General features: G+C 39.5%; 1 protein-coding gene across 1 annotated transcript; it reads right to left on the reverse strand.

Moving 5' to 3' along the window:
* Positions 1–486: 486 nt before the first annotated feature.
* npm1b (nucleophosmin 1b) lies at positions 487–18,986 on the reverse strand. The gene is made up of 11 exons (XM_084352905.1): positions 18,897–18,986; positions 18,500–18,582; positions 16,974–17,093; positions 16,563–16,656; positions 15,787–15,878; positions 15,460–15,518; positions 15,233–15,305; positions 10,364–10,462; positions 5,775–5,870; positions 5,608–5,682; positions 487–4,408 (listed from the first exon to the last, which is right to left on the reverse strand). Exons 1-11 carry the CDS (start codon positions 18,943–18,945, stop codon positions 4,355–4,357), a joined length of 894 nt encoding a protein of 297 aa, XP_084209031.1. The 5' UTR covers positions 18,946–18,986; the 3' UTR covers positions 487–4,354.
* Positions 18,987–19,326: the final 340 nt, after the last annotated feature.

The following is a 19,326-nucleotide window of genomic DNA, read 5'->3' on the forward strand; positions in this document are numbered from 1 at the left end:
TAAATAAATGCAGTGAAATTTTCCATCTAGTACAGTACCTCCAATTTTCACTAAATACTTGAGTAAAAGTACTTTGTTACATTCCATCTCTATCAAAAATGTCCAAGATCATCAAGCAGCATGTCCACTCATATTGATCTTTTTTGTCCCTCTCAGTCCCCAGCGCAGACATGGTTGCAAAAACACCAGCAGAGTTTATGTGGAAATACAGCTGGTGCCTGCTCAGGCCTGCACGAGCTGACCAATCAGAGCAGACTGTTTCTTTTCGGCCCCCCTCCTGAAAAGCCCAAAGGGTGAATAGAGGTGCTGCAGGAATGGAAAGTTTAGGATTATAAGATTATGCAATATTACATTTTTTAATATTAAAGCAATTCTAGTTGAAACCCAAAATAAAAATCAACAAAATATGGGAGCTTTAAGTAGTTTAGCTGCCTTTTATTTTTTCTTGGTCTACAGGTAAAACACCTTTTAAATGAGGGACTCAAAACCAGCTGGGATTCACTTTATTCAGGTAAATATTACAGGTAGGATAAAAAAAATGGATGGATATGTTCATCTCGACAAATCATGAATGAATGTCCACCATCAGCAATCATGCATTAACTAATCAATAAAATTTGACTAAACAGACAAAATGCACTTTCTATCAACACATGTTGAGTCGGCCCAACCATCATTTACTCTCATCAATTCAGATTTCACAATAGTACAGTGTTACAATTTAATTTGCATTGACATATGCAGGAAATATGCACCTCGTTTCTTGTCAGTTCAAAGTAAAGATGCCTCTAAACACACACTGATGTTTCACAGCAGGTATTTCACATCAGACACGAGGCGATATCATGGATAAAAGGAAATACAGAAGGGGTCATCAATCATAGATATATCTCAGAACTACTTAGTCTGATACAATACTAGATATTTACTACTACTGAAGATAATAATTAAAAAAAGATTTCATACATAATAATGCTGTTCTAAACTCAACGTTCTGCAGCGCTAGTAGCCTTATACGGAGCAGTTAAATTTCAGTGTTTGATGCCAATTGTATTTTCAAAAGCCACATTTCAAACATTTTTTGTTGTTATTACCAAAGTGATTAAAACTTGGACGTGTTGCTAATTGGAAATTACTCCCAATCAAAGGAGGACAACTAATGTCAGGTTAACACAAACAGTATTTAAACATTTTAAAAAGGGGTTTTATACTCAACACAAAACACTTCTACACCAAACTAAAACACAACAATTCAAATAAAGATCACAACAACAGATCCAAGCTGCAAAACCAGCTATTAGCAAGGGCGGATTTAGCACACACTCAAAAATGTAACTTTTCAGCTGCCATACTTGTTAATACACGCAAGAGATTTATTCACAGAGAAAAGTTCATTAAGTTTGATACGAGGGAACTATTAATAATCATTAAAGAAGGACTCGTACACAACCTACCTGCTCCTACTGACACCTTACAGGCAGGACATCACAGATATTTAAAATGTGATGCCTAGGTCGATTATCAGGGTGACTTTAATGACCTAAGTTTAGTTTTAGAGTTTCAAATATCCTTCAGAGACGACATGGACCTACTGTAGCTATTTGATTGGTTAAAGATGGTATCCAACTGCCAACATTTGGCTCATAAAAGGCATTATACTGGATCATAAACACATTATAAGCACTGAGCAAGTGTAGCTTATTGTCACCAGAGCACCGATATACAAGAGTGCAAACAATTATGGGGCTGAGTTCTTCATGGGGTTTCTGTAAATGATGTCATGTTGCTCTGATGTAATTTTCTGATCTATACCTTATGATTATGTTGTAATAAATAAGATAATCCACGTTAATCACAGGCTTGTGATCTGTGTTTAGTGCATTAGAGCACATTGACATGCACTAAAAAAACAGCGTTGGTGCCACATCGTAAAGAACGTCCTGGAGCTCGTTAACAATCTATTAGCCTTGTTTTTAACTTTTTGTATGTATTTACTTTAAAGAAAAGCATTTTAGTCAGGCCAGCTGTTGTTGGTTTTATAGAGATCATAATACTCTCATGAACACTTTTGATACAGATTATTTTTGGCTGAAACTACTGCATTGACTACTCTCCCAAATAATGACAGACATAAATAGCTTGATATGAATTCACACTCCCAAAAAAATGCTTTTTGAGATGGGTCCAGTCAGCAGGTTTGTAATATTTTCAGGCTCTCTGGGTACTTAATTATATTTGTTTTGGAGTATAAAAAACCCAAACATTAACAATGACACCACTCCCAGAAATGTCAGGTGTGTTTCTGGTAAAAACATGGGATGAAACATTTCTTATTTACTCAACAGATTGGTTAAGATATGTAATGGTAGTAGTGTAAAAACTGCATGTATCCATGAATGTAGTTTCCTGACTCCTTTTTTAAGGGAAATGTTTTATAAACAGTTGAATCTTTTTGCGTATTTGCTTTATCATTGCAGGAAACAAAGTAACCCTCGCTGCTGTTCAACAAGTTGTTAAAAAATACAGTTCTGCTGCTGGATGACTAATCTGAGTGTACAATTAAAAAAAAAAACGCATTCCTGTACAATATGTATAAAGCAGACAGATAACCTTTAGCATGTTTTGCAAGCTAATGCCTTGTAAAGCCAAACAGAAGCTAAAATAGGAAAACAAGACATTGTCACTGTCCCTCAGTATCAGCGTTCCTAGCCGTCTTTGTTTATACTGCTCAAATTCACACAAACTGGGACTCTGATTTATCTCAGTTTACAGTAGAGATATTTAAAGGCACATTCTGCAATATCTCCTATTGCATTGTTGACTTGACATGGACACACAGTGTCATGGATGCAAAGCACCTGAAACCAGGCTCAGCCAGAATTAACAATTTTCAGAGTTTCATTCTTGCAGTTCCAATACAAACATGCAAAAATATGTCATGAAAGTAAGATGTCTGCATGCTGATCTCACCTTCTACAGGCAAGGAAAGGAATAGCTTCAGTAATTTGACAGTTACACCACCTGCAATTGCTGTCATTTTTATAGCCGTTTGATGATTTATAAGACCTTGTGTGTAGGATTTCAAAATGTCTAGCGACTCCTTGTGGTAGTATCACAAAACTAAAGCTACTGTTGTAAACCTCACAGATGGCAGCTTTTTTGGGCAAGACCAAGAGGCCATATTAAACAAAAATTAGCCATGAATACCTTAACCAAGTTCTGTCTTTCTTTGGCTTTGAATACTAACAATTAACTTGTTGTCACTTGATAAATTACATATCTGCTATTATTGCAGATGTTGAAATTTGCAGGTGCATTTATTGCGTGTAGGTGTTGAAAGTGCAGCAGTTATTCCTTTTCTGTAGATAAGCAACATAGGGTACTTTTCATTATGCTTACATGTCTCCCTGCTTCCCTCTATTGCCTCTCTTCCATGCATCCTAACTCCTGCAGGTAAGAATATGAGAAAGAGATCCATGGAAGATGAGCAAGTGAGGGAAGCAAGGAGACACCCATGTTTCTCGCTCTAACCTGCTCCAGAAGCCTCCTTCCTCCTTGAGTTGAATTTAAGGGATTGCAAGATCCTCCGTGATGGCATAGGGGAACGATTTCCCACTCAAAGTAGGAAAGAGGACGCGAGGAAGCATGGGACGATGAAAATGTGAACATTTCCTATCAGATTATCCTGACCATTCTTGAAATGTCACTAAAACATACATAACTATTTTTATTGCATCACGGGGTGCCTCATCTCCTGTTATTTAGTTTGGAATCCATAGTACAACTTTTTTCCAGGGACATACAATGAGCAAGCCGGGCCTCCAGCATCAGTGACCTCCTCCTCGTGGCAATTCAAAATAAATCAGGAAATCTATATAACACTGTACGTTATCAAGTCAAACAGCTTTTTCAAGTCACTCATCTAAGAATATTCACAATTATCCTGATAATGGAAGTTTAACACTATCGGTGTTCAGATCTGATTCTTATATTATATCCTATAATGAAAAGCAACCGTAGACATGTGCAGGTCCTAACTGGTGGTGCCATTACTTTCCTTCCCTGTAGGTGGTGATGAAGTAGACTGCTTCCCCTTGTGGAAAATCTGCAGGCTACTAAGTGTGAATGAGTGAATTTGTGAGTGAATTACAAACCAGCTCCAGAGCGTGCTTCGCATCTACAAAAAAAACAATGACACCTGAATCATTAATGGCTTTACCCATTTTCAGTCCTGCTCACTAGAAGTCAGAGTTTCAGTAGAAATGATGACATAATAAGGCCAAGTAGGAAATCTCGCTGACTGTGCCTTTAAATGTCTTGCAGGATGCAAAACATAGAAATGCTTCAACGTTTGTTACTTCTTCTCGATCTTCAGTGTTTGTACAAAACTCCAAAGGTCCTTGACCACCTGAGGAAGGTGCAGAGAGGGGAGGGAGGGGTAACAACAGAAGAGAAGAAATGAATGATAAATCATCCAAATGAAGTGCTATACAGCGTTACACACATGACTCATTTTTACTCCAACGTGCTTTTGTGCGTCTGGCCTGTGGGAACGCTGAGTTTAGATGGGGCTGTGGGGGAACGACGAGGGGTTGGGTGGGGGCAACAGTACATACCAGAGTATATGACTAGGTGCTCCAGGTCTGACAGATCTCAGCCTTGGCTGACGAAACCAAAGCACTTCCACAGATGTTTCTACACACTGGGATCAACAAGCTCTCCTCGACCCGACTCCACCCCCACTCTTTTCCCTGTCCAACCGGCCCTCGTGTCGCTCTAAAGAGCTTTCACCTGCTCTAAAAGCTGTACAGTTAGCATTTTATCACTATAATGCAATCACAAATGAATGTTCAAATAGCCCTTTTCAAATGATTGCCTTCTTACAGATGCTTTGATAGAAACACAGCTTTCCTTTCTGACACAGTGCCTGAAGTGATTTAGTCTGTGGTGATAATCTAAAGGTTTTTGGGTGATTAATTCCTGCTCTGCAAAATAATGTGCAGGGGCTGTTGTTTTTCTTCTCAAATGACAAGCAGCATTAGAAAAGATTTAAGTCCTGCATTTAGAAAAGCCCCTTGTTTTTGGGTTGGTCAAAGGCCTTGAATGTGAAAGAGATTGGTACCATCCACATACCACCAGTCCCTTCATTAGGGCTACAAAAGACACACAATCCAGTAAATCACTGAGAAAGAGTTTGACTTGGCAGGTATACTCCCATTCCATCTCGAAAGAGCCCGCTGACACCAAATGAATATAATTCAAAGAGAACACGCTGTGCTGGAGAGACGTTTGAGGCATAATGGACAGTGTGAGGTATGAAGACAGCGTGAGGAACAATAATGCATTCCTGGGTATCTATCATGGCAAAAAGCTCTTACAGTGACTCCTAACACCCGGCAACTGGAATATTTCTAGAAAACAAATAACTCCATATGGCTACGTGTTTGAGAGACAAAATGCATAGACTGCAAGAGCACAGAAGCAGGAACATTGATATAAAGTGCACATGAGATGTAAGCGTTGAAAATGTAAAAAAAAATCAAATTAAATACAAAAATACTCACGATCATATACACATTATATATCAAATGACTCATGATTACTTACTGTTTTGTCTGAGATTTTAAAAGAACTCTTCACGAAATTCTCAAACTTCTGCTCTGTCTTGGGTAGGGGTCTTCCCTGATGAAGAAAGCCATTAAATCATCAGCTTAACCGTGCGTCAGACATTCAATTAAGAGTGGTAATTTGCAACGAGAGGATGACAGCCTTACCTCCTTGGCCGCCGTTGACAATTTGCTCTTAATCTCACTCAGAGAGGGAGATTTAGACGGGCCGGCCTGGGGTTTTTCTTTTCCTGGGGCAGGTGTCTTAAAAAGATATATATCACTTAGATAAGAAACACTGATTGATATGTCAAATAGAGAGAGATTTACAATGTTGCAGATAAAAAAGATAACTTCATATTAGACCGCAATATTTCTTCTTCTGCTCTGCACTTGCTTTTACCTTTTATTTTTTCTGATTTGAATTTCACACAAAAATTGCTAATTCTAACTTGTTGTCCATTTGCTGACCAACAGCTACAGCCAGTCTGGGCTGCAGCCCTATCGTGACCCATTTTGTCTGGGTCTGTGTTTACAGGCTTGGCATGTGCAACCAGCTGGAAGAAGATGAAAGCATCAGAAAGGACAACAAATTCTAGCCTAATTACACCATCTTTTTTATGTTTTACAAATACATCAGGTACAAATTATGCTTTAATTGTTTGCAAGCAGGAGAGGGCAAGCCCCGACTCTCCAATGAGCAATAGAGATTGCTTGTCAATGGTGTTTTTCCCTTGATGGTAAATCCCAAATGACTGAATCAATTTAAAAGAAAAAGGTCAAAGTGCAACCAATGTTCTTGTGCTTGTTTCTCAATAAAAGTTATACTGACAAATCAAATTAATGACTTCAACAAGTGAAGATGACATCTATGGATAGTCAAGACGAAAACGATACCGTCACAAACAACCTTGATGCTTTTCCAGCACACAAAGAGTCCGACTGTGTTTGTGAAGATGAGAGCAGCATGAGCACGGAACCAGCGGACTCACAGGTGTGTCCAGACCTGGGCAGCTGAGGCCCCAAAGGGCCTAAATTAGTGTATGAATGTGACACAACAACAACCATATGCCGCGACTGCATGTTACACAAGCCACAGAGCTTGTCCCTACATGCAAAGCCAGTGTGGAATCCAGTGAAATTGCAGGGTTTCATTGATAGCCAGAGACGCATTTAAGAGAAGAGGGAAGCCATGAATAAAGCAGCTCTTTACCCTGTGAGTCAAAGATAAGCGAACCCTCATGAGCAGACGGACAGCTGCCCTGTGATTGAATTTCGATCTGGTTGTAAACAGGTTTGGTCAGGTTTTCTACTTAATGGTCATGTTACTTAAAGCAAAACATGTCAAAAGCAGAAACTGTGTTTATTTCTGCAGATTTAGGCTGCTATAAACACTGATTTGTCATAAATGACCTAATATCTTTGTAGGGCTGTCCTGAATAACAATTTTGTCAGTGAGGATTACCCAAGAATATTCAAAGCTTCGACGGGGGACAACGACAACATAGGCTCTCATACTTTCCTGAAACTTGTGGTCATTATTTACTTGTCAGCCCAACATTGTGTTGAATGTGCAGTTTTATCAGCCTTGTAATCAGCAGCGTCAGTATGCCACATCACCATTTTGCATTTTGGAATGGATAAGTGGAATCAAAAAGTCTTAATTTCCCCAGTTCTTATACAATTGGAACAATTTGGATTAAAATAAAAGCAATCAACAGTCACCATGTGTTACTACTTGATACTTCAAAACCTTTAGCAACTCCAGGGTTTGAAAACAAGTGCAAGACTTGAAATGGTTAAAAACAGGTGGAATGATCTTGACAAAATAAATTCCCTCCCAGGTTTGAAAAATGCAATTACCTGTCCCTGTCCCCAAGAGATCAGCATTTTATGGCACAGATCAAAAGGTATAAAATGAAGAAAACCTTGACACACACATACCTCACTACAGAAAAAAAGAGCACATATGCTGCTGGCTGCCGGCCAGACAAATGCACTGCGTATTTATTATTTATGGGCAGCTCTCTACTTCCAAGGGACAGCTGTGGACCTGAAACAGCTGATAAACACACAAAGCCAGCAAGCTTTTTCATCTGGGCCAGACACTGATTACAGATGCCACGAGACATGGAACTTAATCACAAGCACGCTATCATTTGATGCAATCTCTTGTCTTCAATCCAGTGCAAACACATGGTTGTGACACCTTTGCTCATCAGGTCTGTCCCGGGATGGTAATTGTCATTTTGTCGGAATGAGAGCCTGGAGGCCCATGTCTATGGAAAACGTCAGGTCACTGTGACTCAACTTGTATATGTAAGTAAAGGGGTTGGTCTTCATTTTTCATGCAAAACAAGTCCAATCCATAGAGTCATAGTTATAAGAAAACATCCTTGCACTCACGGGAAAAGTAAATGAGCGCTAACAAGACAGGCACCTGCTCTAACACATGTCAATCAGTCGCTAAAACAATGACTCACACCCTTTTGGGATAAGCCTGAGCGGAGTGGTTAACAACTTTACGACTGTGACGTGTGCTCGAAGGCATCAACTTCTTCTCCAAACCCATCAATCAAAAGACACCAGCTGCAAGATAAAGTTACTTCAGATCAGCACAACTTGAGTTAGCTGGTTCTCATGTCGAGCCTGTTATGCAAGAAGGTGCAGCTACATGCTGGGCTGCGAGAGGCGAGAACTGCGGCACTGGCAACAGATCTGACAAGCCAATCTAATGACCAGTCACCTGCATTTAGTAAAGAAAAAACAGAAATCCACGCCCGCTTCCTCGCTCCTCAGGGGCATCTGGAAGCGCAAGCTGCACCAGACATCAAACGCTGGTAATGAGAGCAATTGGGAGAAGGTGTGTCCAGGAAGTGAGGGGTGTGAAGAGGTTGTAGAGAGCGAACAGTTGTTGTGCACAAGTGGAGAGGGGATGGGGGCAGTTCAAGCTCCACAGGCCAGAAAGTTAAACTGGCGGGATGGCTAATCCCCCAGAGCATTTCAAGAGCCACTGTGTTATGTCTGGACAACGGCCACTACAGAATTAGCTGCACTCTCCCACACACTAAGAACGCTGGCCCTGGGGGGAATCGCTCTCTCGCCTTAGGAATTTAGACATCCTGCGACTCCGTGTTTAACATGATGAGAATTACACAGCTTTCTTTCAAGACGACAGACATGAGGTGACAATGTTCTTATGTGTTAGATGGTCTGCCTTTAACATAAGTCATGTCTTATCAAATCCAGTCAACAGTCCTTTTTATCATTGTAACAATTTGTAAAGAGAGTCACTTGCAGATTTGTATTTCCTCGTGTGTGTGTGTGTGTGTGTGTGTGTGTGTGTGTGTGTGTGTTTGTTACAGGGGGTTGGGGGGGGCATCAATGGTGGCTGCAACACAAGATGGCGGGGTCAGGCCAAGGGGTCGCGGGTTTAAACCTTGCCCCAGGAAACCAGTTTAGAGGTCAGGTGTGTTTGCTTAAAGAGAGGCAGAGTTCAAGCTTTGGGTTTGAGAGGCGGCCGTCCAAAACATTCCATCCAACAAATTAACTATCAGGTTGAGCTAATTGCTTTTATCACATTCCATAAAGGTGGAATGGGAAAGTCTCTGTTTTCATTGTGCCATTTAAAGCAAATAATTACCACTGATCTACACACCTTGTGTCTTCTCAGGCTTCAGCAGACAAAAATAACGATAACGATAATTTTTGCATCACAATTTCATTTTCACTAGAAAGACGCAAGTCTTCTTGTTGATGTGACATTTGTTGAAAATTCATTCGGATGCCGTTTTGTCGAACATTTTATCTTTATCAAAAAATTGCAGCTTCTGCGATGTGGATATTGCACTCAGCCATTTTAACAACATTTTTGATTAACTGTGCAGCCCTTACACAAATACTTTAACACAAAAAGATCAACTTGTTGGTCTGGTTTCTTTCCTTTTTTTTTTTTAATGCACTACATTATGTATTGCATTTTGCTTGCAGGCCTCATCAGGCTTTGCCATGTTGTTTGCAAAGAATGAGGTTTAACATTTGTTGCTCTCCACTAGTTTATTCAGAGGAGAGTTCATTTCTTTTCTGCATATATGACAACAAATCATATCAACTCATACTGTATCAAAGTTGTTTTCTAATAATGCAGCAGATAAACGCATACTTTTCTTCTTTAACAATTCAGTTTTCTTTATCCACCATTCTTTTGCATGGAGACATGATGTCTTCATTACGAATAGATTTGTGGACGTAAATGCAGAGTTTATCAGTCAAACAAATAATATCCTGGCTGTCTAAACAAATCAAGGTAAATTATTTCTGAACAAATTTTAAAATAATGTAAACAAACAAAAGTAAGAGGCCTTGGGTAAGATGGGTTTTTGTATGGAGGAGGGACCTTTGGCAGTAGATGACCATAAGACCTTTTGTACAGTGTAGGATGCACTGATGTGAAAGTCTGCTCAAAATAACAATTTGGTAGCTTTTTTTGTTATTTATTCTGCCTTTGCTACCAGGGATAAATAAGAAATCATCATTTGAAAAAATAACTAAACTACTTTAAAGTCACTCTCCTTGTTATACTACATTTGAAATGGCACATATTAGATCATAGAAAAGTATAAAACGACCTTAAATATTATTGTCTTTCACACAGGCTGCCAGCAGTCAACAAGATAAAGTCGGTGCCTCCCTTCTGTTAATTAATTAACTAGAACCGCAAGAAAATAAAGCTGAGCAGGTGATAAAGCCTTTCCTACCTTCATCTGTAGTTTGACAGCTGATCCTGATGGTTTTCCTGCAGGGCCGTTTAGTTTCACTGGAGTCTTGTTGGGTTTCTTTCCTGAAGACTCGAGGCTCTGAGAAACAAACACAACCAAAATTCATAAATAAGACATCCCTTTACTAAACACTAGGTTTTCAGTAAGAAAGTAAAAATGATAAGAAGAACAAGAACACTATGTATTACCATCATTCTTTATATTAAAAGCTCATAAACTGTATGAATTGAATTGATCATAAATCACATTTGATCACAGTATAAAAACACAAAGGTACGATGACAGCAGGGGTCAGCATACTGAAGCTACAAACAGCTAAAAATGTTGTCAAGGCTTCATGAAAAACTTTGAAGAAACTGAACGTCAACTGTAAACACTGCTACGAAGGTCTAAAAATCCCACTATATTCTGTATATACTGTGTAAATGAACCTTTTTCTTGTCAGCTAGTTCTGGACTCTTAATAGTTGTTCCTTTTTACCAGTTCATGACGTGTACACTGTTTGAGGCTCTAGCAGCTCCCATATCAAAGTGCTAATTGCCGAGCCTCTTTAATAGCTGACAAATTATAATTGGCATGAACCATAATGTGAACCACATTTTGTATAAGTGCTTGCAATTGTGGTTAATTTTCTTCAGAGTCTTTGGTCATGAGGTGTTCATGTTGTTTGCTCTCCCCCCCATAAGGTCATAATAATATCAAATGCATGTGTAGAGTCTGTTTAAAAGCATTTTAACCCATGAAGACAAAAACTGTACAACAAGGACAACTGTATATGTCATTTTAAAAGCAAAAGGCATAGTGGCAGTCCTAATGTTAAATATTATTAATTAATTATGGTTATGTATCTCAGCAAAAAGGCTTCTCCGTCTACTAAAAACATAACTGCAACCAAATCAGGGATGACATGCAACCAAAACTGAAATTATCTCCACGCAGCCACGCTACATGAAATTACAGAGGAAGCACCAGACATACTTGGTAATTTGTCACTGATCAGATACTTAGTACCCCAATAACCTGTCATTGTTCTTCTCCGCACTGGAGGCCTTCCCGTCAGGTTTCCATTGCTCTCAGTCACCTGTGTAATTACCTTGTAATAGCTGAGGCAAGTACCTGCATTTCCTGAGCGCCAACCCTTTCCTCGCAATCACTGGTATTCACTTTGGAATGGGCGAGAAGTGTAATTGCCTGTGTTGACATAACTGCAACAAGGCAATTACACATGTTATTCCCTAGAGCAATGCCTGGTAATACAAAATGTTGTAAGACTGTTCCAGTGTGGTTGCAAAGGGTTTTTTTCCTAACAGAGGGATACTGATACACAACCAACAGATTCAAGTAGAGAATGTGTGCTTTCTTCAAACCTTTCATAGATGCACCTGAGTGGATGTGATTGGTATTTTAAACTCAGGATAACTACATGAGATGTTATTGTTTCCCTGGGTTCTTGCCTCTCTCCTTGTCCAATGATTTGATTCCTTTACTTCGAACATAAAGTGAAGTACAACAACTAAAGCCTAGAAAGTGTGGACTATTTTTTGAAAAAGACAAGACAAGAACACAGTTCTCCTGTTGTTCATCTGATGTTTGGAAGGAAACGTTAAAGCAGCTACAAGGAACTTTTACTTAATTTGAATTCTGGCAGCCTCTGCGGGCAAAAGTGGTCAGAACCACCGCCTAGTTTCTAAAGATCTTGATAAAGTAGTTTGTCCAATCATAATAGCCATATAATCATTCTGTTCATTGTGATTTGTACAATTTGCCTATAAAAGAGATTGTGGACACCTTAAAGCCCAGTCTCTACAATCTTCAGATCGTCCACCCATACTGTAGACAATGTGTAACAGTCTCAAGGCTTGTGTTGGAGAAGTTCGTGCTGCACCCTCCAAGTTCTTGGATCATCGGAAAGTTCTACCTCAGGAGAAGCAACATTTTTGGAGGCAAGTACTGGAGCCCTGCAGCCCAAAATTGGTAAAGTCCCAGAGCTCCAAAGGACACCCTTACTTGTGTTTGTCTGAAAGACATTTCCTTTTCTTAACATTGGTTGTATTTTATTGTAAATACCAACATTGGCAATGCCATGATGCTCTGGTGCCAAAATATTAATAGTTGTCTCAAATAATGATGTCAGATTTACATGCCATGGCAATGCTATTTAATTGCTATTTAAAGATCTAAATGTAAGTTCGAATGTCAGCCACAGTCCTCACGCGTTCACTCTTAAGAAAAACATCATAATTATGCGACCAAAAAACCAAACTTTCAGCTGACTGCAATTGCACCTATAATCTACAATTCTATTAGAGCTACAGTTAAAGTTTGTTGATACCATTACAAGCAAGCTTGTAATCAGCTTCAGTACAAATACCTCTAACACACTCAATCAATACTTAATAATGTTGTTCAATACAAGCAGAGATACCAGAACTCTAAATTTAGTGATGTTTCCAAACTTCCTGTTTAGATCCAATATATATACGATCAAAGAATGAGTAAAGTATACTAAGTGAACTAATCTGTATCTGATCAAGCATTTGATGCCAGCATCTCATACCCAAGGCTATGGACACCGTTTTAGTTGGTACTAACAACAGAAATGAGGTTTGATAACACAGAAAAAAAGGTAAAAAAATGATAAACATATTGCTGAACAGGGAGCCAAAAAAATAATAATTGCTCCCAGCCCTACTTGCTCAAGTTTTGTGGTATCATTGTTAAAGAATGAGACAGGATAGGCATGGAGTTAAAGAGAAGGATGGTGAAGAAAGGGATTAAGGTCATGGAGGGAGGGGGTGTGGGGTGCAGGAGTTGGAGGAATTGGAGGAGAAGACAACAGAATAAATCAACAGGTGACAGAAATGCTCAGCTGTCATCTGACCCTGAGGCAGGGATCGGCGCTCACGTCGCAGGTATGCGCATCTGCCCTGCTTTGATCTTTTGCTTGGCACAGTTAGCACTGGAATAGCGTGTTTTTAAAAAAAAGGGGGGGGAGAAATCACAAACAGACACCGACGTAAAAATGAGGTAGATACACACATGCACCCACACACTTGCAAATGATTGTGGTAACACGCAAAACAAGTGTTCAAAGGCAAAGGCCAGGTGCAAAGCTGAAATGGCATGAGAGACGATAAAAAGGAGCAATCATATTAACAGTGGGATGACAGAGGGACAAAGATATGCAGGGTTACAGAAAAATGGGGGAAGATGTTTCCCATAACTGGTGTGTGTGTGTGTGTGTGTGTGTGTGTGTGTGTGTGTGTGTGTGTGTGTGTGTGTGTGTGCATGTGTGCGTGTGTGTGTGTGTGTGTGTGTGTGTGTGTGTGTGTGTGCTTCTCTGCATATGTACTGTTAATGTTTGCAGACTGTATGCATTTTTGCAAGTATGCATCTGTACTGTACATTTAAGTGTACATGTCTAAAATGTGTATATACTTTTGAGTGTGCATGCATGTCTGTGTGTGTGTGTGTGTGTGTGTGTGTGTGTGTATGTACAGGATTACACAGTGCCGTCTTGTTGGTGAGACAGTGAGAATTCAAGCAGATTACAGAGGAGAAATCCAATCATTACGCCACACAGACCCTGTGTTTTACTCGTGGAAAACAGGTGGGTACATGAGCGAACAGGATGAAAAAGTTCCATGTTTTGTCTCATACAAAAAGGTGGACGGTCAGTGAGTGCAGGACTGGGAAGGGCCTGCTGGAATGAAATGCTACTATAGGATACAGTCCGTGGGGGTTTGAATGATGTGGTAGAAAGAAAAAGGGAGCAGGCAGACAGCAGCAACATAGATAAATTCCTTTAACACAAAAAAACTGAGGGCAAGCTCTGGGCTACCCTGACACCTGGTGGACAACAGGGGACTGGGAACACTCCAAATAAATGTAATCTATGGTTTAAATTAAAGTTTAGTGGCCTACAAGGACATTTAGGTGGGTTTGAACATTGAAAGAAGTGAATCAACAAAGGGGTTATAAAAATAAACACAGCAAGATATCTCACTCAATAATATTGAAGGTAAGATTAAACAAAAACATGAATCTTGATGGACAAAAAACGAATCTCATTCCAGCCAGACTCTATTTAAACACAATCCAACACTATTAATGCTCTTTAAATTCTGTGGTGTTCATAACCCAAAAGAACAGACAAAGTAGTAAGTGAACTGGAGCATCAGTAGCTCTAAAAAGCTTTCAAAACATGTACTGATCAAATGCAAACAATCACCCTCTTACACCCAGAAACATTTCATGTTTGACTGCTTAACGGACAGAAATTGATCAATCTACCCTAATGAACCAAACACAGTCAACAATCCAGAACATGGTTAAATGTTGGTTTGTTGTATTTTTACAATAAATTCCAATTTAATGTGATGGCGATCACACTGGCTCATGTAAGTTATAAATCAGAGATAATGCAGGTGCTTTATAATAGGTGATGTTTGCTTCTAAGGACACCCAGTATATTGCTATGTGTGAGGTACTGGACAATATTGTATATTCTGCAGTAAAATTATGTGTTTACCGACCTCATTATTCCACATCAAGTATTTGTATTCACTGAAGCCCAACTGATTATTTTTTTTACTCTTTTTCTTCAGCAAGGATTTTCAAAGTCTGACCCTGGGCTCCCACCAAAATCGAGACATCTGCACCTCCCATACATGACTTTATCTCTCTGATTTCTACCTGTATTTATGGATACAAATAACGATATCCTTGGAAAGTAATGCTGAACCTAAAAATATGTTGTGTCATGTCTCTGTGTCTATACTATTACTACTATACTGTCAAAATGTTTGTAAGAATAGTTTTAAAAAGGAACAGAAAGACCAGTCTTACTTTTCTGAGCTCTTTTCCAACATTCTTCTGAGGCTTCACATCATTATCATCACTGTCGTCATCTTCATCATCACTACAAAAAGGAGGACGAGGAAAAAATGCCAGTTCAGTTAAAATGCATTGTGACAGCTGTCTCTGTACAAATGCTAGAAAGAAATTTGATGAATAAAATGAGAAGTTATATTATTTGTACACTTGACTGAAAAGGTGAAAATGAAGAAACTTACTCATCATCGTCCTCGTCGCTGTCGTCTTCATCATCGTCAGAATCCATCTTTAGTTTTTTCTATAAGGAAAACAAATCATCATACTTTAAAGAGGGCCTGAATGGTATTATTGTGGGATGACTAAATAACAGTATGTCGTCTTTTCAAAAAATCTTACTGAATCATCAGAGGTTTAAATGCTTTCTTTAGGTCTAGGTGCTGTGCCTTGTAGGCAACTGGACTTGTTTCAATTTCATCAACACGTTGATTTCTTTAGGATAATTTTCCTTCAGAGTTGAAGGCAGTTCTGAGGCTAAGTGAATTCAAGGAACACACTGAGGTAGCTACCAATGCAGGCTTCTTCCCCGACATCAGGTTTGCAGGTCGCTTCACTGGTGATGTGTTGTTCTCCTCTTCTTCATCCTCTGAATCCTTCACACCTTCAAAGCAAACACTGGTTACTAGAACTGCACAGAGCATTGGTTGATTTTATATTTTTCTCAGTATAGCTAACCTTCATACTACTGGACTGGACTGGTCAGCCTAACCGGACATTTGTGCCTGTATGCCCAAAGACTTCTTGTGGTTGAGGTGATTTACAATTTTTGAAAAACCTATTTTATCCTCTGCTCTGTTTTATACCAACACTGACTGCTGACTCCTCACTAATCTGAACCGGCCAGTAGGGGCCACAAGGGAGCAACAAGTGCTTCAATTTGCTCCCCAGATAATATGACACAGGTGTGAATTCTACTTAGTGCACTCTTCTAGTTACTCACTGTAGCAATTTTAGAAACAACGCTGTTGTAATTATTACTGTATGCATTTAGTCATAGTAAAAACAGTAGCTGTTTTTAAACATTATTAACTTGTCCTTTACCATTAAAAAAACAGTAAAGAAGCAATTCTTAACGAAACAAGTTCATTTCAAAATAAAAGTCTGAAGAAAATGGGTTTGTAAAATAAGGCTCCCTTAACTTCACCGTAGTTGTCAGTGGACAACATAAGTACTGAGTTTATATGATGTGGTGAACTGAACATGAGTAGTATGTTAAAAAAAGTATGTCTGTAATTTCAAGAGAAGAAAGAGAAGAAGCACTAGCAGCTGTTTCCTTAATACTCACTGACAAAATGCTGCCCACTGATGTGAACTGGTCCAGAGCCGGACTGGAGACGGAAGGTAACAGGAGGTGTGATCTCAAATCCACCTAAACTCATCTGGACAAGAAAAAGATGACAATTACAATGATAAAATTAACAATTGAATAATAATTAGTAATAAGGACATTGTATTTGTATTTACATTCTTCACTACTGGTTTCTGTATGCTCCATGGTATGAATAAGCCAATATAAAAAGAGGCTGACAGCCACATAACTTTTACTAATATTAGTTAAAAAATAAAAGGTAATTACTAACTAGATATTATAGACAATACCTATTGCCTAATAGACATTCCCTTTTCATTATTTTTACAGCATTAAGTAGCTCCTTAAATACGTCACAAAATGCTGTCAGTTTTGATGTTCACTCACTGAAGGCAGGACAGATGGCTTCAGGGCAACCAGTGGCACTTTGGATTTTTTCCCATCATACGTGAGACCCTCGACTTCCACCATGTGGAACTTATCCTCAGCCTCGGCTCCCAGACACACCTGAAAAAGCAGCACAGCTGACTTTATACAACAATACCTCCATGTCTCAGCATCATCAGGTTAATGTTGTCTGACTCGAGTTTTGCCTCCAGGTTAATATCTCTGTCAAATACCTGGTAACTGACTACTACAGTTCATCTGATTAATGAGTGTTACAACAATGAATTAATGAGTTACTGTAAGTATTTGATGTCATGTTTTTAATGAAAGTACCATTGCCTTTCGAGGTACAACTGTTAAAGTTAAACACCGACATGATCAGTCAAGATCTAATTTTGGGATTCACAAGTTTCTTGCATTCTTTGTTTCACATTGTAGCAGTCCCATTGTTTAAGACTTGCTATCTTTTTTGTTTTGAGCTGATTCTCCAAAATCCCTCTGGACTAATTGCAGGTGATTCAGATCACCTGTGTGCAGGTGGGAGACTGACTCCTGATTGAGGAGTGGAAGCAGCTGCGGCGTTTCCCTCCCAGCCAATCATGGTGTGACGACACCTCTTTGTGAAGGCTTAAAAGAGGTGGTGAATGGCACCAGGTGGCCCCAACACTCATTCTGGATCTGTCCCTGACTCACTGAGAACCTCGGCCCCTGAGATTACCAGCCAGAAACTCTGGTCTGTTGAGGCCCTGTTGTGTTTTCTTGGCTGCTTCACGTCATTTAGTGAGGAAACTGTTTATTCTTGAAACCCAAAACCTTATACACACCTTCAGTCTGACATGTTATTTCACTGGGGCTTGTAGGAGCACCTTTCAGTTTGATCATCCCTGAAGAGGCATTCGTTTGCTGGTTTATTGTCCAAGTCGCGGACGTTGGGTGTCCCCTCTAGATTTACATGTTATAATGTAGGTTGGAATGGCTGGAAGCATTTTACTGCCACAACGTTATTAAGCACCATTCTTTGTTTACTAAGGCAAATAAATAGATACACACAGAGAGAGAAAGCGATCAAAAGAAACAAAACTAACTACTATTGGCTTGTTACCTGCTTCCACAAAGTAAAAGACAGACACTGAGTAACTTGTAAACACACAGTTTACCTGTTTTTAATGTATAAAATACAGGTAATGCTTGAAATAAACACACATGACCTGTGTTTGGAACTTACAACCAGACTGGGTGAAAAAAGATCTTTTAATGAACAGACACTGGATATTTAATCATCTTCTTTAAGGTTCAGTGTTGATAGATCTTCTCTCATACAGCAGATATTTCTTGTTCTTGCTTTGGGGACAGAGAAAACAGGGCTAACTACACAAATGTTTGCCCCAATTGTGACCTCATCACTCCGTGCAATTTCACGTCTGTAACCCTTTATTAACCCTTCTGATCTTTCCATTTCAAGCTTGTTTCAGCTGCATTAATTCAGGTGGAATATTTATTCTACGTCAGATGGAAAGTGTCCTTACTGCTTTGAGTGACAGCTGTTGCTCCGTATCATCGTCGTCTACGTCAACTTTGAACTCCCGTTTGTCCGATCTGAGGGTACAACCTAGTAGAGAAAACATACGTGCAAAGTGTAACAAACCTCATGTCTGCACTCATCTTGAACAACACACACAGACGTATGAGCGTGCTGGAGATGCGGGGTTTAGTCTGTGCTACAGCTATGCATCTCCATGCCTCGCTCGGCTAGCTAACAAAAGAGCTGAATTGGCGCGAGTGGGGGCAGGCACGTTCGCCAGCTATTTCAGCTAACTTCCTCCATCTTAAAATGATAAGTGGCTATTGGTGCGTGATAACATGGCGACAAAACTGATTGTGGGACAGAAAAATATTAGGCTTTGTCGGAATAAGCGAGCTCACCAAACAAGTACATTTGTGGTCTGCTCACATCTGAGGTATCGTCCTCCATCTTTGCTGTGGGTGGTTACACTTCCGTAAACTCGCGTGACGGACACATCGCCGCGCCAATGGTGAAGCAGAACGTGCGGACGTTGAAAAAGACTCGAGCCAATAGAATTTCAGAATGGGCGGGACAAAAGAAACAACGTTTTACTGGCTCAACACTAGATGGAGCTGTTGTAATACAGACTGAGGTCATCCCATAGGTAAATCATATTATGTCAACAAATCTATGAACAATTAAAAACGACTATAATAATCACAATGTGAAGGTTTGACAATTTGCCACATATTTCAACAAAGGCTTACTATTAGAGGCTCATTAGATACATACATATAGCTCCACACACGAGTAAATAATATATAATAACATATAGTTTGTGACAATCTA

This window comes from Pagrus pagrus (assembly GCF_965226575.1).
Source record: "Pagrus pagrus genome assembly, chromosome: 5".
Lineage (NCBI taxonomy): Eukaryota > Metazoa > Chordata > Actinopteri > Spariformes > Sparidae > Pagrus > Pagrus pagrus.

What these genes read in the sequence shown, in the direction of transcription:
- npm1b (XM_084352905.1), bottom strand. Translation starts at nt 18,945, where the DNA reads ATGGAGGACGATACCTCAGATGTGAGCAGACCACAAATGTACTTGTTT. An exon ending in AACAGCTGTCACTCAAAGCA is followed by an intron (nt 17,094 to 18,499) that starts GTAAGGACACTT and finishes CTGCTTTTTCAG; the next exon opens with GTGTGTCTGGGAGCCGAGGC. An exon ending in TTGGAAAAGAGCTCAGAAAA is followed by an intron (nt 10,463 to 15,232) that starts GTAAGACTGGTC and finishes TTTGTTTCTCAG; the next exon opens with AGCCTCGAGTCTTCAGGAAA.